General features: G+C 39.9%; 2 protein-coding genes, 2 long non-coding RNA genes and 1 other non-coding gene across 8 annotated transcripts in view; 3 read left to right on the forward strand and 2 right to left on the reverse strand.

Annotated features, from left to right (window-relative positions):
- The window catches only part of ANKIB1 (ankyrin repeat and IBR domain containing 1), a 140,518-nt gene extending 129,614 nt beyond the window's left edge, over window positions 1-10,904 (forward strand). For 3 of the 4 annotated variants that reach the window (XM_045564669.1, XM_045564670.1, XM_045564672.1), the window contains 5 exons: window positions 858-1,036; window positions 2,271-2,322; window positions 6,172-6,286; window positions 7,243-7,376; window positions 7,719-10,904. In XM_045564669.1, coding sequence (XP_045420625.1) covers window positions 858-1,036; window positions 2,271-2,322; window positions 6,172-6,286; window positions 7,243-7,376; window positions 7,719-8,459 — 1,221 coding nt within the window. In that variant the 3' untranslated portion in view covers window positions 8,460-10,904. The remainder of the gene's footprint in view (window positions 1-857; window positions 1,037-2,270; window positions 2,323-6,171; window positions 6,287-7,242; window positions 7,377-7,718) is intronic. The other variant, XM_045564671.1, reaches the window with a different exon arrangement.
- Window positions 4,014-4,117, forward strand: LOC123647896. The gene has a single exon (XR_006738422.1). It is a non-coding gene; the product is annotated as a small nucleolar RNA U13 (small nucleolar RNA).
- Window positions 10,905-17,676: 6,772 nt separating the features above from the next.
- On the reverse strand, window positions 17,677-24,013 carry LOC123647311. The gene is made up of 4 exons (XR_006738194.1): window positions 23,991-24,013; window positions 20,897-20,944; window positions 18,504-18,551; window positions 17,677-17,698 (listed from the first exon to the last, which is right to left on the reverse strand). It is a non-coding gene; the product is annotated as an uncharacterized LOC123647311 (long non-coding RNA).
- LOC123647312 lies at window positions 19,873-26,441 on the forward strand. The gene is made up of 3 exons (XR_006738195.1): window positions 19,873-19,889; window positions 24,676-24,694; window positions 26,333-26,441. It is a non-coding gene; the product is annotated as an uncharacterized LOC123647312 (long non-coding RNA).
- On the reverse strand, window positions 22,113-22,537 carry LOC123647310 (40S ribosomal protein S26-like). Its single transcript, XM_045564678.1, has one exon. The coding sequence runs from the start codon at window positions 22,517-22,519 to the stop codon at window positions 22,172-22,174; it is 348 nt and encodes a 115-aa protein (XP_045420634.1). The 5' UTR covers window positions 22,520-22,537; the 3' UTR covers window positions 22,113-22,171.
- Window positions 26,442-26,706: the final 265 nt, after the last annotated feature.

Consider the following 26,706-nt stretch of genomic DNA (forward strand, 5'->3'; position numbering starts at 1 on the left):
CAGTTTTCATGTCATCCATTTGAACTGCTCTGCCCATTTATACCCTACATTTCTTTCAAGGCTCAACATTCATTTGCTCCATAAACCCTTCCAGATCTAACCCCAATCACAGTAGTTTTGCCTTGCCTCAAATTTTCAGCGCTTTGTTTTATTTTGTTGTTTTTTGGAGACAGGGTCTTGCTCTGTCGCCCAGGCTGGAGTTCAGTGGCACCATCATATCTCATTGTAACCTTGAACTCCTGGGCTCAAGCAGTCCTCTTGCCTCAGCCTCCCACAGAGTTAGGACTATAGGCACACACCACCACATGGAGCTAATTTTTTAATTTTTGTAGAGACGAGGTCTCTCTTTGCTGCGGGGCTAGTCTTGAACTCCTGGCCTCAAGTGATCCTCCTGCCTCAGCCTCCCAAAGTGCTGGGGTTACAGGCATGAACCATTGCACCTGGTCTAGCATTTATATATAGTCTGCATCACAGCATCATGCATTTGCTTGTAAAGTGCCTTGAAATATGTTAGTTTTATTCACATAGATAAATTATAAAGTCCTTTTAGGCAGCTGCTGTACTCACTACTTCTTTGTAATTTATACCAACTATGTTGCTATAAATGAGTGTGCCTATCAAATGAGTGTGCTAAATTTAAGATGACTATGTGTATGATCCTTCTTTCTTTTTCATAACCTGGAAAAATGTACGAAGTAGAAAACATAATAAATAGGAAGTTATTTCCAAATTTACATTAATTTCTGACTTCAGAAGAGTTAGATTTAACTGAGAAACCAGATAGACTCTGGATTTGTTATTGACTAACCCATTCAAGCTGTAATCTTTTTCTCTCTCTCTCGCTCTTCTAACTATAGACAGATCTAGAAATGGTCACTGAAGACCTTGCCCAAAAAGTCAATAGGCCTTACCTTCGCACACCCCGACACAAAATCATCAAAGCAGCATGCCTTGTACAGCAGAAGAGGCAAGAATTCCTGGCATCCGTGGCTCGGGGCGTTGCTCCTGCAGACTCACCAGAAGCTCCAAGGCGCAGGTAAAAAGGATGTGCACTGTGCAAATCATATTAGCTCCAGCTAAAAATGCCAGCAGTTTTTTTTGTTTGTTTGTTTTGTTTGTTTTGTTTTTTTTGAGACAGAGTCTCGCTTTGTTGCCCGGGCTAGAGTGAGTGCCGTGGCTTCCGCCTAGCTCACAGCAACCTCAAACTCCTGGGCTTCAGCAATCCTACTGCCTCAGCCTCCCGCGTAGCTGGGACTACAGGCATGTGCCACCATGCCCGGCTAATTTTTTCTATATATATTTTAGTTGGCCAGATGATTTCTTTCTATTTTTAGTAGAGATGGGGGTCTTGCTCTTGCTCAGGCTGGTCTCAAACTCCTGAGCTCAAACGATCCGCCCACCTCGGCCTCTCAGAGTGCTAGGATTACAGACGTGGGCCACCTCGCCCGGCCAGCAGTTCTATTTTTTATCCAACTAGGATTCATATTCCTGAAAGTTACATACACCTAAAATATGGATAGCTGATAAAAGTATGTTAACTTGGTGATTTTTCCTCAATACTATTTGTTTTTTGTGTTATTATTTTATTTGTCATTGCGTAGTTCCTCAGACTGTATTAGGCTAGGTTAATTTCACATTTCAGGTGAACTCATAATTCAAAGAGTATTCTAAATGCATCATTTCAAATATGTGGTATATGTAGTGATATGATAATACATAAAAATGATGTAGAATTTGGAAACTTTGCCAACTTGTTATGGTCATATTTTATTTTTGTGTTAAGGAGTTACGAAAAAATGAGAAATCTGATATTAGTGAAGTTATTTAAGTGATCCAAATTCATCCATTAAAGAGCTGTTGAGTTTTGGTTCTTTTATTTCACATATTTATACTACTTCTGCCATTATAAATTGAGCATATTTTCTTATTCATAGTAATTATAAGCATTAGAAATTCCTTTGAACCTATTTTTATGTTAATATTTATAAGTAAATATTTTATTTCCTTATAAAACAAAAATGAAGCAATCATAAAAGACTTTGTCATACATGATGATTTTTATTTTTTTCCACCATTTTACACAAACATAAAGCCACTTGGAATTTGAAAGAAATAGTGAAAATATAATTTTAATTATATTTTAATACTCAGTCTACTTAAGTAAGTCCGAAGCAGAGGACTTAAAAGTAATGTTCAATGGGCAAGGGTCTGATTGTGTATATTTTGTAGTACTGATAATAAATCAAATGGTATGTCTAATTTCTTTGTAGCTTTGCTGGTGGAACATGGGATTGGGAATATTTAGGATTTGCATCACCTGAGGTAATTGTTTGGGGGGGTGTTGTTTTTTGGTTTTTGTATTTTTCCTTAGTGCGGTCCTGCTTGCATTTGCACCTTCATCTGTTCAAAATCCTACTGAGATTATCAATGCTTCCTCTTTCTTTTGTGACAAAAATGCCTTGGCAGAGCCTACATTTATCTGTATATTGTATTGAAGTGTCATTACATTGTTAAATGCATTCCACTTTTACTATTTTTAATTATTAAACAGTCAGAATTAAGGCAAATTTGCAGCATAAATTTTTGAAAATATCTTCTATTTTGTTAATAGAGACATAAATTTTATTTATGCATTTCTAGTTGTAATATTGTTTCTTTCTGAATCTATTAAAAACCTAAACAATCAATTTTTTTAAAGTAACTGCAACAACCTGAGAGAATTGATTTACAATCAGTTGCTAAGGAGGAAAACTTGACATTAGTAATGTGACATATTAATTGACAGAATTAACAAACACTGTTAATGTGTTTATGCAGAAAGAAGTGCTTTGCTTAGTTGCTGTTTCCCTTTAAGACTTTCTCACTCTTCTTATTTGGTTTTTTGTTGTTGTTATTATTGATATACCATCGTAAAATACAGAAGGTCTAAAATCCACTGCAAATAGCAGTTGTGGCAAATAAAAATAAGGTAGAGTGAAAATCTTAATCACATAGCTGTTTTCTGAGATTTAAGTTGCCACTGTCACTGTTGAGTCTGATTTTTAAATGGTTTTAGCGGTTCTCTCTACTTCTCTCTCTCCATCCTTGCTCTTTATAAAACAGTTACCATTTGATGCTTATATTATGATAACCCTTCAACTTAATTCTTGGAAGGGGCACTACAGATGATGAAACCTTTATCATTTATAGCCTGTTTGTTACCTACAACTGAAAGACTATGAAATTGATTATTATTCAGACATGACTGTGGCTAGTTTAAATCAGATACTTTGTCTTTTCAACTGCTGAGGATACTTGCAATCACCTTATGGCTTTTTGTATTGATAAGTATATACAAGAAAATATTGACTTGAGAAAATAACCCGTGCTTATAGAGCCTGATAAGGAAATTTTGAATTCACTTAAATTGTAAAAAACTTGAATATATTAATGAAATTTTTATTTTCAAGCATATTATGAACTTTTTCATTATCTGATCCTATACTTTTCGTTTCTATGTTATAAATACAATTACAGCTTAGGGGATATTGTGGAAAATTTTCACCTTAAAGGAAGAATAAACAGGCTTCCATTATCAAAGAAAAAGTACTGAAGATTTCAGTAGTTCAAGATACAAACACAGTTTAGCAAAAATAAAACCATTATCAGTGTATTCACAATTATGTATATATCATCTTGTGGCTTTTAGCTCTGATGGTAACTTTAGGAATCCTAAAATGTTTGTCCTTGAATATTGGGGACCTGCTAATATAACTCACTTCAATTTGTTCTTCATGAATTGATAAATTTTATAAAAAATTATTTAATTCACTTTTTATTTTCATTAAAGTCTTTGGCACATTGAAAGACCGAGCTTTTAAGTAAACCTTATTGTAAAATCTAAAAAATTACCATACATATGAGACTTTGAAATTCTGCATATGTATGACTATCAAATAACTGCCAAAATGGTATTTTAAAAAAATTGTTCTTTGCCTTACTATAGACTGTGAGGGGAAAAAATAAGCTTATAGATCCTTTTGTAGTTCATAAGCGTGATGATTGGGTTTTCATGCTCATGTGTGAGATGTGCCTCCCTCAAACGTTGTTATGATGTTGGCACATTACCTGTCTGACGTGGAAAAAAAAATTTTTAAATAAGGTTACCAAACTGCAGTAGCCTTTTGGCTGAATTTGTGTCGTTTCAATGAAGTTAATCCCACCTTATTCTCTTTGCGTTAAATTGAATGAGTCAGTGGCAAGCATAAATATTTGTTATGCCATTTTAAAGGCAGCATTGCCCAGTGGAAAGAGCACAGTCTTAAAGTCTGAGGGACAACTGATATCAAGTCCTAGCTTTATAACTTAGTAGATCTTAGGGCTGTGTTCTTCCTTAATTTCTCATCTTTAAAATGTAGATGGTGGTATCCCATGGAAGTTCTGGAAACTTTAAAGCATCTCAGTAAATCACTGTGACAAAATTGGTGTTCAATAAGTGGTGACAATTATTATTTAAAACAAAAACTCCTGGCAGCTTTTTCCCCTATATATCTTAGAACTTTTCAATCTTCTTTGTAGCCTTAACCTCTCAAACCACTTAAAGGATCTAACTAAAGCCTTTTCATATGCTTACTTGAAGATCTTAGGAGTCCTTGGAATTTTTAGATTAATTTTATGAGAACAATTTTTAAGCCTGTTGCATTGTGAGAGAATGCCATCTGAGAGTTTTCTATCAAAATAATTAGAAGTACAAGTTTCTTTCAATTGTTTTTTTAAACCATTTAATTTTCTTAAAGTGGAATGATTTATAGTCTATGGTCACTTATAGTTTATGTAATTCATAATACCTTTGTACCATTATCAAGTTCACAAAGTAGGCAAATTCTCCTGAAATATAAACCCTGAATTGAGATAAAAATTTTTATACCATCTTTCTGTAAGAAATGTGGTGGTCCTCAGTCAACCATTGAGCCATTATGACACGTGATAAGTCATCCAGCTTGAGCTCATGGGTTTCCAGGAAAAGAGGAAATGATTCTCTGGCTCAGCAATTTAAAGAATTTGTGTAATCCCTCAGGGCACTTGGAGTATCTTTCATTCATTGATTTCTAACCTGGTACCTCTTATTAAGAGTCCAGCTACTTAGACTGATAAAGAAGGAGTTTAAATAAATTTAACCAGAGTGGTATTACGTGAAAGTTTTATTTGTCATAAAACTTATATATACTTATTCCTAACATTTTTATAGCATAAGCATATTGAATATTCTAGGGTAACTGGGATAATCATAAACCTGAATATCTTAGTGTTTATCACTGAAAGATTCTTTGATGATTCTCAGAATTACCCTTTTTATGTTAGTGTCATGTACCCTGGCCTTTCTTCTGTTCTCTTTTCTCCTGTCACTAAAATCTGGGTACATTTATACCCAGGTAATAGCAGGTAGTCACAGGTTGTAGCCTCTGATTATAGCAAACTCGCTTTAAAACTATTGTGACAAATAGAAAATACACTCAGGACATCTCTCTAAGTCTGTGTTCTTCCCATATACCAAATAGAAAACACTTCTCCTGCCTGTGTTATGGATAGCACCACATATTGGCTAATATAAGAAGAAAGCCAAATATCATATTTTTTAAAGTTAACCTAGCATTTTTCTTTTAATCTAGTCATTTGTCTTGTGAGTATGGTGTATAGTAGCCCCAAAGAATAGAAAATCCAACAGTCTGGCAAATATTTAACAGTGTGTGTTCTTTTTTGTTGTACCCCCCCCCCCCCGCCCCCCGTTATATATATCACAGTCACTTTTTGAAAACCAGACTTCCTGGGAGAGCCCAACTTATGTTAGTAAAGTGATTGTGGTATTAATTATAATTTTAGATGACAAGACCCTTAATCATCAGGCATATGAAATAAGGCTCAGTTATTCAATCTAGAATTGAGGCTTGCAAGTATTCCCAATTTATCTAGGCAGTTGTAATGACTTTGTAAATTTTCTTTTTACAAAATTGTACCTTTCCGTTTCCTTGGCATGGCAAAACCTGAAGTTTCTTTTTCTAAAGCCAAGTGATTTTATAATATGTGTATAAAATCACAAATTTTTTCCCCCTGGGAAAAAAATGTGTAGTTTGTTTTATTTGCATTTAGAAAATTGCATGCTCCCCTGTATTTTATAACCTTTGGTTTATGCAGGAATATGCTGAATTTCAGTATCGGAGGAGGCACAGACAACAGCGCCGTCGAGGAGACGTGCACAGTCTGCTCAGTAATCCTCCAGAGCCCGACGAGCCGAGTGAAAGCACTTTAGGTAAGCTCTCGGGTGGAGTATAGTTTAATCACTTAGTTCTCCTGAGTTTATTCTTCAAACTGGCTGATGTAAATGTTTGTGAAAGAGTTTGTCACTTAGATATACAGTAAATACAGAGATGCTTCTGTTGCCACAGAATACAGAAAACCAGGGCTGTTAAGAACATGGGTGATGGAGTCAGACAAACCTGAGTTCATGACCCCACCTCTGCTGCATATAAGCCTTAACCTCTCTAAGCTTCAGTTTCCTCGTTTTAGAGAAGCACAATAATAGTAGTGCCACTTCATAGGCTCATTGTGAGCATTAACACATTGACTGCCGCACTAATGTGTTAAATTAGATAATACATGTAAAACACTTAAACACCTAGTAAGCACTCAATAAATTGTAGTATAGATACTGTCATTGCGTTTGTGGAATATTTTTCTCCTAGCCTTAGTTCTGCTGTAGACACTATTTAAAAAGAAAGAGAATTTCTGGTATTAGAGGTAAATTATTTTAATCATTCAACTTTTAAGTATTGAATTATTATTGAAAAATCTTCAAACTATAATGCCAGAATCAATGGAACTAAAGATTTGTTCTTCAGGATAGTAATTCCCAAATTCTTAAATTTTAAGAAATCTGAAAATAAAAACACCTTTATTTGTTATTGTTTAAGAAAAAAAGAGAGGGATGGATAGTAGCACACTGCATTTATGAAGAGAACCATGTAAAGTGCAAGCAAAAATATAAAAAAGTCATGGATTTGAAGTGATGGTATTTAGATACATATTATTGCTCATGGTGAAACAGACATGGGTGAGAAATCCCAGAAAGATTAAGTGAGCTTGTGAACGCAGGTTTTCATCAGCACTGAGAGAAAAATTCCTGGTTTAAAGAACAAGAAGTATGGAAAAAAGGAATATGCCTTACATGTCATTAAATTGTCTCTGGTACCAATCGCTTTGATACAGATATTCCAGAAGGTGGCAGCAGCCGCAGGCCTGGCACGTCAGTGGTCAGCTCTGCATCTATGAGTGTGCTGCACAGCTCTTCCCTGCGTGACTACACCCCTGCCAGTCGCTCTGAAAACCAGGACTCTCTGCAGGTAGCCTTTCTGAGCAGCCTCATTGCCCTTTCTCTGTTTAGTGTGCTTTTCTGTTTTTACTTTTATTGCTTTTTTTTTCTTCCTTCCATTCTAAAATCTTTGTTTTAAAGATGTGCTACAGAAGTAGATTCCTGTATTTCAATTTATCTTAGGATATGGTTTTTTTACTTTAGCATGGGCAAGGAGAAAATTAGAATAATATTTGAGTAGATAAAATAATTCTATATAAATAGAAGTAATATTAATTATCTGTTTGGTAAAGGAAGAATGATAAACCTGATTAAGTTAAATCAGTTTTCCTTTAGTAAAAGTTTAAAGTGGTTTTACTTTCTATTGCCCCAGGCTCTGAGTTCCTTGGATGAAGATGATCCCAATATACTTCTTGCAATACAGTTATCACTGCAAGAGTCTGGGCTGGCCATCGATGAAGAAACTAGAGACTTCCTTAGTAATGAAGCATCCCTAGGAGCTATAGGCACTTCTTTACCTTCCAGGCTGGACTCTGTCCCCAGGAATACTGATAGCCCTCGGGCTGCATTGAGTAGCTCTGAGCTTTTGGAACTTGGTGACAGCCTCATGAGACTAGGAACAGAAAGTGACCCATTTTCAACTGACACCCTGAGTTCACACCCTCTCAGTGAGGCAAGAAGTGATTTCTGTCCCTCATCCAGTGACCCTGACTCAGCTGGCCAGGACCCCAACATCAGTGACAATCTTCTGGGAAATATCATGGCTTGGTTTCATGACATGAACCCTCAGAGTATTGCCCTGATTCCTCCAGCAACTACAGAAATCAGTGCAGATTCCCAGCTCCCCTGTGTCAAAGATGGGTCAGAAGGTATGAGGGATGTGGAACTGGTGCCACCAGAAGAGGATTCAGTGTTTGAAGATGCTAGTGTCAGTGAAGGTAGAGGAACCCAGATAGAAGAAAATCCTTTGGAAGAGAATATTCTGGCTGGAGAAGCAGTGTCTCAAGCTGGTGACAGTGGTAATGAGGCAGCCAACAAAGGGGACAGTTCAGACGTTTCAAGTCAGACACCTCAAACCTCAAGTGACTGGCTTGAACAAGTACATTTAGTGTGAACCCAGGTACAGATGGCGTGCTAGGTTGGAGTATGCTTGATAGAGACTTTGATTCACTTAATTCCAACTCAATTATAAACCACTGACATTAGAATTGAATACAAAGGAGTTCCCATGAATGGTAGCTTCATTTTCAATTTTAACCTTACAGGGAATTTCGTTTGTATTTAATTTGATAGCTTTTCCCCTTTTTGCTGACAAAAAGAAGAGCAGGAGAGAGAGAGAGAAACACAAATGAAATAAATAGGTTATATTCCACATTCTAAGAAAAACGCAGTCCTGTATTTAGCCTAGGGTCGACAATACTTAAATTGAACATTTAAATTAAAAGCTTACTCCCTAATCTTTGGGTGGCTTTCCTTTTCAAAAAAAAAAAAAAAGTTCTCTTCATTTTAGAATTTCATTTTGGACAGATCTAGTAACATGTGTGTCCTCAATCTCTTTGTGCTCTTCCATAACTTCCTTCCTTCCTTTTTGTCTGAGCAGTGTGAATTGAGGTATCCAAGGCTTCTCTTTAGTGCTGCATCTACCACAGTGTAATTAGTTTTAATTTTCACATGAATCAAAGATTTCTTTTCATGTCTATTTACAGTCCAATTGTGCCAAACTCTGACTTGTGCGCTGACTAACAAGGCGTGTAGGTGTGCAGTATCCTAGAATGCTCCAGGGCAGTGTCAGCGTTCTCCAGGGAGTAAAAGGTGCCACTCAGTAGCAGTAATATTCCAGAATTTAATGGGGTTTTGTTGCCATGGAGACTGCATTTAAATAAATGTAGCCTGTAGCTTAAGTTAACTAAACCTAATGCTGCTGTTAAAAACAGTTTATTTTAATATTAAAATACAGTTGATTAGCAACAGCGGTGCTGTATTTTAAGAGACACTTTATTGGAAGTGCAATCATAGTTCTTTGTTTTCACAATTTTACAGTGCATTCTAATTACTAATGGGTGCAATTACTTTCAATGGTAAGTGTTTTATAAAATAGAAAAAAAGTGGAGTTTTCATGAGTTATAGTAAATCCCACAATTATTAAAATGTTCAATAAAACATCCTGCGCAACATGTTACTGTGCCTTTGCCTAACCTAAATGGATAGTTGCCAATTAAATAAGTGAGTAACTCAAATTTCAATGTCTCTTCTGAAGTAACTATGCTATGAATTGCAAAGACCTCCATAAAACCACCCATGGCCTTGCCTTTACAGTAAATACAACTAAATGTTCGATCAGTTTGTTTGCCTAAATAGCAAATGCTGACATGTGTTTGTTCTATTGCACAATATTCATTTGCTGTGTGATTACTGTTTAGTGTTGAAAAAAATCAATTTCCTAGTTATCAGTGTCCTACTGTGAAGAAAATACTGGTCTTAGTTGTAATTAAGATACAATGGTACAGTGTGTAATTAAAACTAGAGTAAACTGTTGGAATGGCTGTTTTACTTACATATTATCAAAATTAGCATAACATAAGCAAAATAGATAAGTGCAACACTCCATTTAATGTTTTGCCAGATTGTTACCAGAAATCTACAGATACCAAAATTTCAATGCTGAGTTTGTACAGGCAAGTCCTGGGCTGGATAAAAGGTTATATTATTATAGTATTGATATCCACATGGGTTGTGACTATGATTTTTGATTACTTTTTTTTCCCCAAACCTTGCTTTTGAAATATTCTCGTACTTCAAATTCATATGGCTAGGACATTATATTAGAGTATATAATATTCCCCGGATTGCCCTAGAATAAACTGTGTGGGAAATTGCTCCTATGCCATGGATATCAAAGGTCCACATTAGTTTTTATTTCTCCAGTTATCAGAAACATTGATATCAATCCCTATTAAAGTTAATGGGGGAAAATATTAACATTAACTACAGTGTATTACTGTATATTAAACTGAAATAGTCCATTAAAGGATTTTTTTACAAATTTATTTTGGATTAAAAATATCAACACCAATAAGTTTTTAGACCGAGTTGTAATTTTTCAATAGAAAGAGTCTTTGCATCACATTGAGAGGCTTCTTGCACAGCTGCAGTAAGGTGAGAAAGAGTGCTCTGTGTGAATATAGCGTACGTGGTGGGTTCTGGTTTCCTTGCACCTTGTGCAGTATCCTTTGTTTCTGTGCTGTTCTCTCCTGAGCATGAAAAATGATCATTATCCAATTTGTATTTCCTTGGTACATATTTTAAAAACAACACAGTCATTGACTTTACAATTCAGTAATAAAGTTTGGCAAAGCCTATTTTGTAAACAAGTTAATTTTATAATGTAAAAAAACAAAGTTAATCTAACCTTGACTTGTTATTTGCACTTTCATAGTCTATACTTGATACATTCCCACTTTATATACAGTAGGATTCTACAAACGTGTAGATGTTTGGCCAAATGAATGCTGTTAATAATATGTAAAATTCTTTGATTAAACATTTATTACTTAAACTACTTCCATTTTGTCTCATTACATTGTAGACTTTGTTTTAACCAAGTCAGGAAGCTGAGTTTCTTCAAATTAAATCCCTTCCAATGTGATAGGATCAATTTGGTTCTTTCATGTAATTCATTAGTGCCTAATATTTTTACAGTAGCCCACTTAGCATTTTATACCCCAATGATAAACCCCAAAACACTGCATGACAATGTGTTAAAACATGACTTCAGTGTTCATTTTACTTTAATGACTGTATCCTTCAGGAGAAAAATATTACAACTTTTCCTTGAAATCTCTAATAGAAACACACAGAAAAGAATAGAACTTTAAGATATGTTTTGTGAAATTGCTTAGGAAAGGAAAAAAAATTTATGCCATATGAATAAAAGTGTCTACTTCTCTATCACTTTATTATTCTGTCTCTTCTGAATTACCAAAACAAACCTTGGCATCTGACCTTTAGTACACAAACACAAGTTCCAAGACCAGCTGGGGTCTGCCAGTGGTAATTGGAGTCATGTTGTTTTATTTATGCCTTTCATTGTGTGGATCTGAAGCTTAACCACCAATGTTCATATGCTGAATTATTCCTTAAATGTTGTTTATTGCAATCTTTGATCTCATTTTTGTTCTCTTTAGTCCTCAAATGTTTGTCACTTACCTGTTATGAATTAAAATCTGAGACTTACTGAAGTTTGGTCATAATTTAAAAACAGCTAGGCTGGATATTAAAACCTTACAATCTAAATATTAAATGAAAATACAAATTTTGGGGGTGTTTTAGGCTGAAATAACTCCATAGGAAAAAAATTTTCATGTGTTGTACTCTGGGGCTGAGTCATGGTTCCATCTCAGCATTGAGCCACAGGCATAATTACTGGGTCTTCTCCTTAGCCACCTTCTATTATTGCCTTGTCAGTTGTTGTAACCTCATCAGAGTAGTAGATTTCTTTCTAGAAAGATAGAAGTATCTCTTTCTAGACTGTATTATGTGACAGTCCTTATTTAGGAACTGGTAGTAGTCCTTAAAGAAAGATGGACGGGGCTGGGTGCAGCGGCTCATGCCTGTAATCCCAGCACTTTGCAAGGATTGCTTGAGCCCAGGAGTTTGAGACCAGCCTGGGCAACATAGTCTCTACAAAAAAATTAAAAAAAAAAAATAATAATAAAAAAAATATATATATATATAGCCAGGCATGGTAGTATGTGCCTGTGGTCCTAGCTACTTAGGAGACTGAGGCAGGAGGATCATTTGAGCCCAGGAGTTCGAGGTTGCAGTGAGCTATGATTGGGCTACTGTACTCCACCCTAGGTGACAGAGTAAGACACCCCCATCTCTTAAAAAGAAAAGAAAAGAAATATGGATCAGAAAAGTTTTATATCTCAGTTTCACTTAGAACTGACAGGTAGCTGACAAACGTGAGTGGTGGCCAAACTTTTGAAGGAATTATTCTTCATCAGTCTTTGAAACTATAACTTGGTGATATTCTTGATCAGGCTATTTGTCATCTCTTAGCCAGCTGTCTTATTAAGTATTTATTGCACAAGGGCCTAGCCTGCATGAGGCCTCAGTTTATAGACAGATTGAGAGATAAATATATAAAAGAGCAAATGAAGCCAAAGCACAAAAAGGATAATTGTTGGAAGAGACAGTCGATCTTCTTAGGCCTCTTGAGTGCCTACACATCTTAGTGGGTGTGCCAAAAATGCAAATCCATGCTGACAATTTTGTCTGAGCCATTGCTCAGGATTTACATATTTAATAAATAGTAACCTTGAGGACAAGAAACAGGCCTAACTGCTTGCTATAAAAGTGGTGGATTTCAGCCAGGCGTGGTGGCTCATACCTGTAATCCTAGCACTCTGGGAGGCCAAGGTGGGAGGGTCTCTTGAGGTGAGGAGTTTAAGACCAGCCTAAGCAATTTTGAGACCCCATCTCTACTAGAAAAATAGAAAAATTAGCCGAGGTTGCAGTGAGCTATGATGACACCACTACACTAGCCCAGGCGACAAAGCAAGACTATCTCAAAAAAACGAAAAAGTAGTGGATTCCTCACACTCAATATTCAACCAAGCTGCAACACGAACCCACTATGTGCTTGGTATCCATCCAGGCCCATTGCATTGCCCTTGTGGAACTGGAGACAAGGGGAACTGACACAAATATGCTGATGTTCACTCTGCATGCTGTGCCATGAGTGATAGTCTTTTTGCCTCTGACCCAGGAGTCTCGTATCGTCTGTCAGCACTCATGAGACCATGACAGGCTAACTTACCGTAAGTAGGGTAAAATGAAATCCTAGACCCAACAGTTTCGGCAATGAGGATAGGATACTGACAAAGGTATGATTTTCTGGAAAAGGAACCATAGGCCAGGTTCCACAATGTTAAGACTTCCTGGGATCTGGTAACAAATGCTCTCACCCAAGTGATGGGTATGGGGTGAGACTGAGAGTTTCCACTGTCCTACCTGTGAACAAACGGGTTGAGCTGATGTTTAAAGCCTTAGGACAAGAGGCAGGATTCAAACAGGCTGTCCCAGTGGCGCCTAGATTGCTACTCCTGCAGGCAGGCATAGCAAGGGGTGTTTTCATGACAAGGGTTTAGCAGTTTCTGAAGCCCCAGCTAAAAAGCATTGTGGCGGTGGCTACTGAGTCAAAATAAATGGTATTAGCAATAAGAAATTTGTTCTTTGAGAGCTTTGGATGGACTATAGTTTGCTGACTCATGCTTTAGAGCAACAATCTGATAAATCACATGCTATCTTAGTGCATTACGAACTGTCAGTATTGCTACAACTTGAGAGCTATTGAAGATATCTTTAACAGCTGATTCATTTGTTTCAAAAACTGATTAAGCAAAGATACTGAAACTACTAACATTCCTTCTTGATAGTAATGTCCAATATATGACACATTTTGACCATTGATATTATTTGAGCTTGTGAGTGCCAAGTGGCATACTGATTTTTAAAAGAATATGGCTAACTGTGCTCTAGCCTTTAACATGAGTAGTTTCACCAATGTCCGTTTGTGTATAGATAGATATGCTCATCAAACTATGCCTAGAGCTAGGTGAGAGAATACTCACTTGGGATAATACAGAGAACAAAAGTTAACAGTAAATGATAGACAGGCCTTACATTTGTGAGCATTACAGAAAGTATAACCTGAAGCCTTCTATGGATTCTCCTCTCTCTTCTCTTGGCCAGTAATCTTCCATTACCCTTTTATGGACATCTTGAGTTGATTTACGAATGTGCCACACATCATTGGATATTGGATCACTCTTAAAAGATTTTCAAATTATAGACTCTCTTGTCAAATGATGAATTTCTAATATTGAGAACAAGTCAATCTACTTATTTGATAGACTGACCCTGCCCTTACTACCAGCAAAAGTCAAAAGATTGTCATAGAAGCATTAGAACTTCTTTTAATTAAGTCACCACCTCTATGTAATGGCACATACAAGAGGCTCATACAGTAGGCTGCACGTGGCTGGGAATGTTGCTGACACAACAGAAAGGCCTAATGTGTTGGGACAGCAAAAACTTAAGAAAGCAATTGGACTGTTATATGTCCCTAGTGCTGTATGTGCAGGATTTCCTCAATGCCACAGAGAATATGCAAAACTTCAAGCTTCCCAATTGAATTTGCTGTCTTGTATGGAATTACGTCATTGTGACTTCAGTACCAAAACCTTTGGCAGGTGTATACATAGTAATGTTTGTCAAGATATCCAGTGCCAGGGGCTGGTCCTCCCAGATTTTTTGCTGAGCGGATTTAAAGTCCCCTTTTCTCTACATGCTCACATTTTAGAAGTTAAGCCCATATTCCAGGACTTTGCTAGTAGTAATAAGAGATTATAAACACAATATGAAACTGTTAACATCCCTATCTGAGAGTTAACCATAACCAGAAAGTCGTGGAGATAGGGCAAATCAGAAACAACAGGTAAATCAAAAAGTCAGATACCTGGGACTGTGTGTAGTGCTTGTACATTCAAATATCTTAACTTGAGATCTGTAAATACAATTAAATCACTGCCTTATTTCCTCCAAAACTTTTGATAACAGAGGAAGGTGTTATCACAATCCTCTCTGACTGACTCCCTTATGCACAGCCCAGGGCAGCTGGATCAAACCTCCTCTGGTGTTCTCTAAACCCTAATCCCCCCAGCACGGGCACTGCAGAACCCCTTTTTCCTCCCTGTTTCCTCTGTTCAAGGTCTTCTTAATCTCAAAAGAGGCTGCCACAGGTGACAGAGCCAGTCCTTCCCTCCAGTTTTGGAAGAAAAAGGCCTTTGGCCTGTCCAAGGCCATCCTCTCCTGTCCCTACTCAACTGATTTTTCCCAGTTTCTAACACCTTCATTTCCTTCTGTCTTTAAACATGCCCAAATTTTCTCCTATCCTGGAAATTGAGAAAACAAAAAGCAAAACCACAACCTTTGCCTGCCCTGCAGTTTGTCTCCTTCCTGTGGGTGAACCTGGCAGACCTTGGAGTCTGGCCTCTCATGCTGCCTCGATGAAGTCTGGGCTCCTCTCTGCCAGAGTCAGCAATCGGGTTGTTGTCAAATACAGTGGCCTTGTGCTTAATTTTATTGTGCCCGACCTTTTGGGAAAGGTTAAATGAAAGCATCTCATGTATTCTCAAGGACCTAGGACACCATAGCCCTAAGTGAATTATAGCTAGGCTTCACCAACACCTTCCTGAACGTCTGCTAGCCTCCATAATGTCATGCTCTCACTAAGTCTTATATTTTGGTGACCAATACCTTTTTTCTTCCTTCTATCTCCTAATTGTGGGTGTTCCCAGAATGTGGTCTTTGGATCTCTTTTCTTTTCTCTCATTCCTGGCAATCTCCTCTTTTCTCACAGCCTCGGTTCTCACCAAATGGTGATAGCCCCCAATTCTGTATCTCTAGCCCTGAGCTTCAGCTCCCAAAACTCTGCCAATTTAACATTTCCTATTTCCACATATTGAAAATATCTAAACCTACATTTATCACCTTGCCTCACAACTCCCCAAGCCATTTCCTTCTTTCTTAAGATGGTCTTGATTTAATAAGTGACAATTGTCCACAGTAAAACCTGGGACTTCCCTAATTTTCCCCTGCTCTGCAAACCCATTGAATTAGGCCTCAGCTCCCATAATCCCTCTGTCCATTATCTTGATCATGTATGATTGGTTCATTCTACCCTGTTTATCATCCTTGTCCTAGCCTTTATGCCTTAAGCCCAGGTTATTGCATTAGCCCTTATACAGCCCCTCTGTCTCCAATCTCTCTCTTCTCCACCCTAATCCACCCACCACCGAACTAATTCTCCTAAAGCAGTGCCCTCACAATGATACTGCAATCAAAATCTTATGCTCACAAGATAAGTGAGCCTTATATTTGAGGTGCCCCATCATCTGGCACAACCATCCCTCTACATAATCTTTCTCTCCAGCTCCGTCCCCAGACCCTCCGAAACACACCAGGAGTAGGCCCACTTACTGCCTTTGTTCATACTGCAGCCCTGACATACTCTTCCTGCTGGGACAAGCACCAACAACTGGCTGGCCCAGGACTTGGAATCAGAAATGGGGGAGGCAGGGATGTCAACACAGTTTCATTTGGATGGATTTGAAAGTGTGAGCTTTTACAATTGAGTAAAAATTTTTCTTACCAAGCATCACACCAGCAAGGTGTGAGACTCCAGAAGGGATATAAAGATCTGTACAGCCTGTGGCCTTCAGGAATGTAATCAAACTGGTTATATAAGATATGTGTAAATAAATAAGTCGATTCAAAATATTATGGGACTTTTTGTTGTTTAATGGGTATAGAGCTTCAGTTTTGCAAGATGAAAAAAGTTCTGGAGACTGGTTACGCTTAACACGACTGAACTGTACACTGAAAAATGGCTAAGATGGTAAATTTTATGCTATGTATATTTTATCACAATTGAAAATAAAAATTAAATTAAGAATATTATGGGGCGTCAAAGGACTCCAGTTGTCCCAGACAGTCGGAGGAGGTGTTTTCTGAGTTAAGCCCACAAGTACACATGGGACTGTGACAGCAGCAGCTAACGCTCTGTCCTGAGCTTTTCACATACAGCTACTTGGTTAATCCTCTCTAAACCCTGCTGGGTAGATACTATTATTTTCTCCAGTCTAACCCTAGAATCCAGGAGAAAGGCAAAATTCTTTGGTTTATTTTACTCTTGTAAAAAATCAGATACCAAAAATATTCCCACAGAAAGTCCATATCACGAGAAGAGAAAGAATTAAATATAGGTTTCTGTAATCAATTTTATTCATGTGGAAAGATGTTATTTACAGGTTTAAATGGTGTCTGGAAAACTTCAACAAAGTGATGGACATCTCACAAATGTTTGTAAAGATGTAATTATGATACTCATCTTTTGAATCTATAAAAAATCAAAAATGTCCTCCAGAAAGTTTTGCTGTGTGGTGATAGAATTAAAAATATAACAGCTACAGCTACCATCTACTGCATACTTGGTTTCATTTGACCCAAAAAAAAACAGTATTCTTAAATTATTTTTAACTAAAAGGGCTTCTGAATGGTAACCTCTGCAGGGCTGAGCCTGGCAACACTTCACAGGTGTCCCTCCCTCCTCAGCACGAGCTGGCCTTGGCTATGTGATTACCGCCCATGTGCAATCAGTTGTAAAATAAAGAGGAAGAGGTTGATGATGTCCAAGTAGATGTTTAGGGCAGCAAAAACATACTCTTCAGGGTCCAGGGAGTAACGATGGTGCCCTCCCATCATGAGCTGCACATCCATCACCAGGTACTTGAAGAAGAGGAAGAAAAATTAGCTATTTAAATTGTACATTTCCATAAAATAAGGGTCCTAAATGATCTGGAAAAAATTATTTTAGCATCAAGAAAAATATTGCAGAAAGTCAGTTTGCGGCTGACCGTGTTCTTCAAACAGCCTCAAGCATTCACCATGTCCCCAAGGATATACTCTATAAAGCAAGTGCCTCGTCCTCCTGAAGCCTGTTGGAACAAATTGGGGAGACTTCTTTTGCTTTCCAAATCCAAAAACCTTTGTACCTTTAGTCAATAATGTGGACCAGGCGGACAAAGCTACAAAATGCCCTATGTTTGTGATTCCCCCCCCCCATGTTCTTGCTGAACAAAGAATGAGAATAAAGATGGTTCCCACAGAGTAATAATTCTGAATTCTCGGAGCTGTGGGTGATAGCAAACCTTGCCATTTGAGGATGGCTTTGTGATGATGTCATTCTACCTAAAATAGGATGAGGAGGAGAGAGGATCTGTTTATGGGTAACACCCCAAATAAATGTTTTAGCTCAGCTGCAGTAGGTAAAATTATGAGCTCCTCGACAACAAGATAAAAAAGCCATAGAACCCTCTCTCATCCTGGTGCTTGTTGCACAGTGACAGACCCAGACAGCAGGAGGCATCTGAGGAAGGAAAAGCAATCAACAAGCTCAGTCTCTTATGTCCTGATTCGAGACAGAGAGTCCAGTGCTATGAGGCAGAGGCCACCAGACAGATCAACACTGCGTTAGAGAGAGATGCTTTAAAATAATCCATGGTAGAACAGTGTCTACTTCAGTGAAACCTACCAAGGAATTCAGGTATTTGCTCTCCCTGGCTCCTGGTTCCTGCTTGGGCTTGTATGAATGAAGAGGAAGGGAAGGAAGGAACGGGACAAGACTTAGTGGGCACATCCCAGGCCGCCTGCACCGGGTTCATTGCACGTTATCTCACGTAATGTGGAAACAACCTGGTTGAGGTAGGCGAGGTTTAACTGAGCCTCGAGTGGCAAAGAAAGGAACCAGACTTGAGCCTGGGGATGCCAAAGTGGGTGCCTCACCTGAACAGCTGAGTCCCTTCAACCCCCTTCTCCCTCTGTTTTTTTCTTTTTTTTTGAGACAAAGTCTCACTGTTGCTGGGGGCTAGTGCCGTGGCGTCAGCCTAGCTCACAGCAACCTCAAACTCCTGGGCTCAAGCAATCCTACTGCCTCAGCCTCCCCAGTAGCTGGGACTACAGGCATGCGCCACCATGCCCGGCTAATTTTTTCTATATATTTTTAGTTGTCCAGCTAATTTCTTTCTATTTTTAGTAGAGACGGGGTATCGCTCTTGCTCAGGCTGGTCTCGAACTCCTGACCTCGAGCGATCCACCCGCCTCAGCCTCCCAGAGTGCTAGGATTGCAGGCGTGAGCCACCGCGCCCGGCCTCTTCTCCCTATGTCTCATTCCAGCAGCTTTGGAAGAAAAAAAAGCTAGAGTGACAAACCATTGTGATTTGTCTGGAACTTCTAGGTGTCCCGAGAAACCCCTTAGTCCCAGGGACACAGGGACAGTTGGTCACCCTTAAAAAAAGGGCCCCCAGTGGCTGAGCATCCAGCTTTGTTCTTAGCCTCCATCTGTCACCTTGGAGCCCTAATGCCTATGGAGAAGTGCTTTTCCCTCTTCCTCCTCTCCAAAAATCTCTGACTTTAACTTATTTCTTCCTATAAAAGGGAACAATGACTCTCAGTCATTTCACAGGCATGAATGGGATGGTTAGGAGTGTCGCTTCTCAGGAGAGATGATGTGTTTTAGGGCAGACAGGAAAGTGGGAGGGAGAAGAGCTGGGACCCAGAAGGAACCGGGCTCAGATACCACCCAAGACACAACCAGCCCCCAGGGAAGGCCCAGCCGGGACTCGGCCGCCTGGGAGCGTTTGGGAGCGTGGCGCGTGCCTCACACTCCCGCAGCTCTGCTGGTTAGGCATCCAGGCACACGCACAAACCCACGCCCCCAAATCCAGTTTCCTCCTCAGCTGTTTCTTTGTATTAGGTAGACCTGCCTGAGTCTATAGGAGTTTTTGTTCTGCCTGCAAACGGGGAGCAGAAACACCACCGAACATACTTTGTATGGAAACAAACTACACCCGGAAACAGAGGCCACAAGAGCTACAACAGCGAGCTTCAGGACACAAAGTCTGAGAGCATAGTAATAAAGGTAAATGATCACAAATCAGTTGCTTTTATAACAGGAGAAGAAATGAGAAAAATGAAATGTGCATACTTAGCTTTAACCTCCTGGTATGAATTTTCCTAACATTTAAAAAATATAACAATTCCAACGACAATAAAAAGGAAGCAAAATGTGGATAGTTTTTAAGCTTGGGGATAATATATGGGGTTCCTTACACTACTGTCTATACTTCTGGATATGTTTGGAAATTTTCAAAATAAATAGTTAAAAAAAATAAAACCCTGGAAGATGTTTCATAATAAAAGCATAAAATGGGATTCCATGCAGCCCTCTAAAAGAATTAGTTAAACCCAGGTCTGCTAATCTGTGGAGGCCATTATTTTCAAGTGAAAAAGCAAAAGTAGAACATTATCCGTAGTATAACTACATTTGTGTAAGAAGCAACGGTGCATATGTGTAAAGAAATTCTGAAAAGATTCCAAGAAACTGTTAACAGTCATTACTTCTGGGGAAGGGGATAAGGAGATTTTTATTTTCATTTTATAATCTTCTATGTTGTTTGAACTTTACTTTTAAATAAAACATGCCTTAAAATAATTTTAAAGATAGGACAGCAAGAGGTGGGACCTAATGTAAGGAAACAGATTCCTGGATGACTAGCAGCCGCCTCCACCAGTTCCCCGTGAGAAGTTCCTATTGTGCCAGAACAGAAACTGGTTCGTGGGGAGGAAGGGGGGCGGTGGGTGAAACCGTAGCCCTGCTGCAGTAAGTTTCAAAGCTTATAAATAATTCTTCATTCTCTTCTTAAATATTGGCCCTTTCAAGCAAAGTGATGTTTTTGTGGATTGGGAAAACCATCCAGCTCTCCTGAGGGTGCTGGTTTTAAATATGATCCTTTAAGAGGATTGTACTTAAATGTTGCCGGAGCGTTTCCACTGCGTTACTGACCCCACATAACTCCAGGCCTATCACAAGGGCTCGTCAATGCACGTACCATATTCTTTATCAAAGAGAGGGAGAAATGCACTTACAACTGAGAAGATCACAGTCCCGAGTCCAGCATACAATAGATGCAGCCACTGCAAGAATAAGAAGCACAGTAGTATATTAAGGAGATCTGGAGTGATGAAAGGGTTCATTTAGGTCACTGCTGGCAGATAAGGACCAATATTAAGAAAGTCAGATCTTTGGGGGAATTGATCTTTTCTTGAACATAGTCAAGGGCATGCACTCAATTCCAATACACAAGCAAATGAAAACTAACCTTGCCAGTGTCAAACAATATTCATCAAGTGGTAGATGTCTCATATGTGGTTGTTGGGCAAGTAAAATGTATTAGACATATTTCAATTTTTTCCCTGTCCACATAGCCATTCTAGAGAACCTTCCCTCCCCTGAGCTCTTGGAACAGGTAGCCTTGAGGACATAGAGACCTTCACAGACCCAAGCTGGAGCTGACTGGCGAGAGGTAGAAGAAATCCACTTGAAAAACAGTGAGTTTGTTGACTGATCAGGAACTTCTGGTATGTGACTAGGCTTAAATAGATGCACCAGGCCAGTCAGAAATCAATTCTCAGGATAGAGGGATCCAAGCAGCAGAGGCTGTGTCTCATTAGCCAGTGTTGGCGCTGTTGTAGCTGTAAGAACAGGTGGCCAGTCAGCTCAGCCCCAGAGAGGGAGGCAGGGTTTCCATTCCTGGGAATTCCAGCTCTTCCTCCCACCTGGGAGTTCCATGAGATTCTCCGGGTCTTTGCCTCAACCTAGTCTGAGTGGTGTCTGTTCCTTGCATCCAAAACAGCCCTGATGAGACTATGGCACTAGTCTAAATTCCAAAGGGTCTGGCTCTGTCTGGGAAGAGGATAAGGAGGGGGTGTGCAACACCTGAGGAAAAAACGGCATTGACTCTCGAGGACGAGAGAGCTGGTTCTGAGAGGGAGGGCAGAGCACTCGCAGCTCTCACCAGGGAGAGGTTCTTGGTGAGGAAGGGAGACCAGAAACCAGTGAGACATCTGGGAGACACAGCATTTCCAGACTGAGCTAATGGTAAGAAAACACCTGATACCTGGAGTCCAGAGGATTCAAAATTGCCAAAGTCAAATGAGCACGTAGACTTAGAACACGGCTCTGCCAGAGTCCTCCAGGCAGACATGTGTAAGGTTTAGATATTTGTGAAAGAAAACTTAGAATGGGAACACAGTTCCATCTATCCAATAGGAAACACAGTTTCCTTTTTTTTTTTAAGTATAATTTCCATTTTAATTTTTCCCAAAGGATAGTTTTTCTTCAGTCCTCAAGGACTCTACTCCTTACATGGGCTTTGGTGGAGGTCTTGGGGCAGCACCCGCGGGTCTAAATCGGGCTGGGGGTGTTCGGTCCTTGCGGGCTTCCCCAGAACGATTCCTGACTACCTCGCTGTGAATGGCACAGCTCACACAGTGCCATAGCTTCACAGACAGCTTGGGAAGCACACAGGCATCCAAGACACTTGCTCCAGAAATGTCCCTGACAGCTGCGGCCTCCACTATGTTCCGAAGGACGAGCTTGTTTACGGCTTTGTCTGCAGGCACACATCGGGGGCAGTGCCTGCAGCGAATAGGCTGCACGTGGCCACGGCCCTTTTTGGCACGACCGTTGTTCCTTCTTTTCTTTGTCATCTTGGAAGCGAGGATGTGAAAGAGGGGAAACACAGTTTCTTAACTGCACCTAAATGATACTATAAAGACCTCCGGAACCCACATAATAAATATTTGTATTATTATTATTATTGATATCTCTGCTACCATTAATAATAATAAATGGAGAGCTGTGTTTTTTTTAAGGTACATCTTTGTGATGCCTTTATCTCTAAAATGTAGATACAACCTCCCTGACTATAAGCCTATGGGGTCATTCACAAAGCTGAACCAATCCAGTCGGAACTGTTGGTTGTATGTATGTCCGCAGATCATGTAACAAGTCCATTGGTTGCCAAAGAAACCCAATGGTTCAGCATTTGGACCAAGTTGGTCTTGGGGTTTTAGCCAGAGGGTCACAGGCCCCAGGCCAGCCCTCAGTGGACCCAGCCCCCAACAGGACCTCCACCCCAGGGCCAGATCGTGCCTGTCACTCTCCACAGCCCTCCAGAATCAGTCCATGCACAGCACAGTGCAATGTGGCAGGAAGAGTGTGGCCACTGGAGTCACACAGACCTAGAGCCTCGATGCCACCAGGGCCACTCACTCCCTACAGGACTCGGATGAATTATTTAATTTCCCCTAGCCTGTTTGCTTATCTATAAAATAGATGACATACATACTCTTCAGGAATGTTGTGAGAATTAAACGTGGTGCCTTGAGAAAAACACAGAGGCTTATGTCTGGTATCTAGTATCAGTGAGTATATTAAAACGAAAAATAAAAAGCTGGAATTAGAAATTAAGGAGCCTCCTCTAGGCTGCTATCAGAAAAGGCCAAACAAGCCTATGTCTCCCGCTCCTGCTATATATAATAATACTTCAAACACGCAGCACCACACACAGCAGCAGGAGTCTGCCCTGCCTCATGGGTGGGTTCCCCCACCACCCTCTTGGGCAAGGACAACTGTCTAGGGGAGGAGCTCAGGATTCACACCCCAGCTCCTCTGCCCATGGGGTGGCCACTGGAACGGGCCTCACAGACCCTCGGCTACAGTGGGGGGAGTGCCACTGCCCACGGGCCCAGCTGCTGGGCTGTGCAGCCCATTGCATTTTGCTCCTAGGCCATGTTTCCTGCTTCACAGGGTCGGCTGCAAGGCGCAGGGCCCTTCCTGGAAGACACAGCACCACCCTAAGGGTGGACTACCTTGGCTCAGGGGCTTCCTGGAGGCCTTGCTGGGGCTCCCTAAGACCACGTCACACCTACAGCGCCCCCACCCAAGCTTCCTCCTCCTCCTCCTTCCCTGGGGCTAAATGTGCAGTCCTGGTCTGACCCCTCCTCCAGCCTCCCTGGGCTCCCCGCTTTGTCTCTCACAGACATTTCTCCTGGTAAAACCCTTACTTGCTTAACTCCAACCCCATGTCTGCTTCTCAGAGGACCCAGACTAATCCAACCGGCCCTTCACCTGTGTTTTTAACAATTCTCTGAGGTTTCCAAATGAGATCCCACTTACATATGCTTGTAGGAAGATTAAGAAAATTCCAAAGACTATAAGGACGATGGTCAAAACGAACAGCATTCCGTTTAGCAAGGTAAAATCCCACTGAGGAAACATAAACAGTGTACAAACAACTCAATTATCATCTATGAGGAGTTTCAGGATGTTTAGAGATGCATCTTATACCCCACAGACACTGGCCCACTGCTAATAATTCACCCTGGCCCATTCAGAGAACTGTGGAAATCCTTTAGCCCCAACCACTAAAACATGCTCCATAAAAAATGTTAAATTGACTGGGATTTGCTTCAGGAGGGAGAAAAAGGTAGCAGTATGGATGAAATGACAGTAGCCACTAGTTGATAATTTTTGAAACTGGGTAATGGGTACATGGGGGTTCTTTACACTATTTTTGTATTTATATGAAATTTTCCCTAATAAAAAGGTACATTGAATAAGTAGTATGTACATTTTTATGCATAGTATGATCATAATTACTCATATTTTTTTTAAAGCATGTGTGCAGAAAACATTAATAGAATGAAATATACCAAGATGTTAACTGGGTATCTTTTTTACATTTATATGCATATATCACAATAAAAAATATATACTAAGCTTTCAAAAATAACTATTAATGATTCTTCTGTAATTTTGAAATTTATTAATGTGATTTTTTGTGTTTTCTTTTATAAATTAGTGACCCAAATCAGCCTGAGGTGAGTAGGGGTTTTTGTTGGGTTTTCTTTTCAGAAAGAAGATATTTGGCCGGGCGTGGTGGCTCACGCCTGTAATCCCAGCACTCTGGGAGGCCGAGGCGGGTGGATCGCTCAAGGTCAGGAGTTCGAGACCAGAAAGAAGATATTCATCTTCTGGCCTTAAAAAAAAAAAAAAATTGGATTATGCAGCAAAAGATATTGTCTTGCAAGAGCGTTTTCCTAATCCCGTTATTTACTCCTCTTGTCCCCTGTCTTTAACACATCAAGGGAATGTTCTAAAGTATAGTTGTATAAGTGTGGTTCTCCAATCAGCAACATCAGTACCACTTGAGAAATTCCAATTACCTGGCCCTTCCCCAGACCTACTGATGCAACAAGGGTAGGGCTCAGAAATCTGTGTTTTAACAGCCCTCCGGGTAATTCTGATGCACAATAAGCTTTGTCTAGAGCTATGCTCTCAGTACAGTAGCCGCTGGCCACATGTGGCTACTGAGCACTTGAAATGTGGCTCGTCCAAACTGAGACGTGCAGTAAGTATAAAACACACAACTGGATTTCGATTTTTAGTTCACAAAAATGTAAAATATTTCATTACGATTTCGGTTATATGAATTACATGTTGGAATGGTAACACTTTGTATGTATTGGATTAAATAAAATATATTATAAAAATTAATTTCAGGCCGGGCGCGGTGGCTCACACCTGTAATCCTAGCACTCTGGGAGGCCGAGGCGGGTGGATCGCTCGAGTTCAGGAGTTCGAGACCAGCCTGAGCAAGAGCAAGACCCCCGTTTCTGCTAAAAATAGAAAGAAATTATCTGGACAGCTAAAATTATATATATAGAAAAAAATTAGCCGGGCATGGTGGCGCATGCCTGTAGTCCCAGCTACTCGGGAGGCTGAGGCAGGAGGATCGCTTGAGCCCAGGAGTTTGAGGTTGCTGTGAGCTAGGCTGATGCCACGGCACGCACTCTAGCCCGGGCAACAAAATGAGACTCTGTCTCAAAAAAAAAAAAAAAAATTAATTTCACCTCTTTCTTTTTACTTTTCTAATGTAGTTACTGGGAAATTTAAAATCATATCCATGACTTGTATTTGTGGCTCACGTTAGATTTCTCTTGGACAATAGAGGTCCAGAAAGCAGTAAATCTGCCTCGTGACAGCCGAACCCTACGGCTTGCTCCGTGCAGGCAGAAAGGAGACATGAAGTTAAGGAAGGACGACTGCGGTGAGGTTAATCTAGGTGGGAAGCCTCGTCAGCTCTGCCCAGGCCGGAGAGAGGACAGATTCTGAGTCACACCAGTGGTGGACTTTTGGCTTCAGAGGCCCACAGGGCACGCAGGCACTCAGGGGGTCCAGGTAACAGTCCGGCATTTTAGAAGTATTAGAAGTATTCTGGCATTTTAGAAGATTTAAAGTGACTTAACGAATCTCTGCATTTAGCAGCAGCCCACCTCACTCATTGCAGGAAGGGCTATCTAGTTACAAATAGGCTGCTTTCCACAAGTGACCAGCTTTGAGATAGCAAATACTGATCTGATAATGAATTAAAGTTGAATCTCTAACTTTTGATCCAATTTGGCTACATATCTAGTAGACCTTTCCATCTTTCTGATACGTCTTCGTTTTTCCATCAGGAAAAGGCTAAAATTCTGCACGTGTGTAAGACCTTCCTTATGACCTGTGCCAACCAACTTGGAACATACACGCCCTTCTGTGTAAGTTATTAAATTGACTAAGGTGGCCCCATGATTTACTAAAGGAAAGTGACCAGAACTAAAAGGAAGGGCCGCAGAAAATACACCTTGATATCAAATCTCAAGGAGATTTGGTTGGAGAGACTCTGGCTCATCTCCCAGTTAAACAGGAACAATCCTGAGTGATGTGGTGTTCTTTGGGAAATTGTGGCACTTTTGAACCCTGGTGAACTGTACAACTTTTTAATTTTTCAAATCTCTGTGTGAGTCAGGGTCCCAGCAGGGAAAAGATGGCACAATCAAACAGGACAATT

The sequence above is a fragment of the Lemur catta genome, chromosome 11 (genome assembly GCF_020740605.2).
Source record: "Lemur catta isolate mLemCat1 chromosome 11, mLemCat1.pri, whole genome shotgun sequence".
NCBI lineage: Eukaryota > Metazoa > Chordata > Mammalia > Primates > Lemuridae > Lemur > Lemur catta.

What these genes read in the sequence shown, in the direction of transcription:
- LOC123647310 (XM_045564678.1), bottom strand. Translation starts at nt 22,519, where the DNA reads ATGACAAAGAAAAGAAGGAACAACGGTCGTGCCAAAAAGGGCCGTGGC.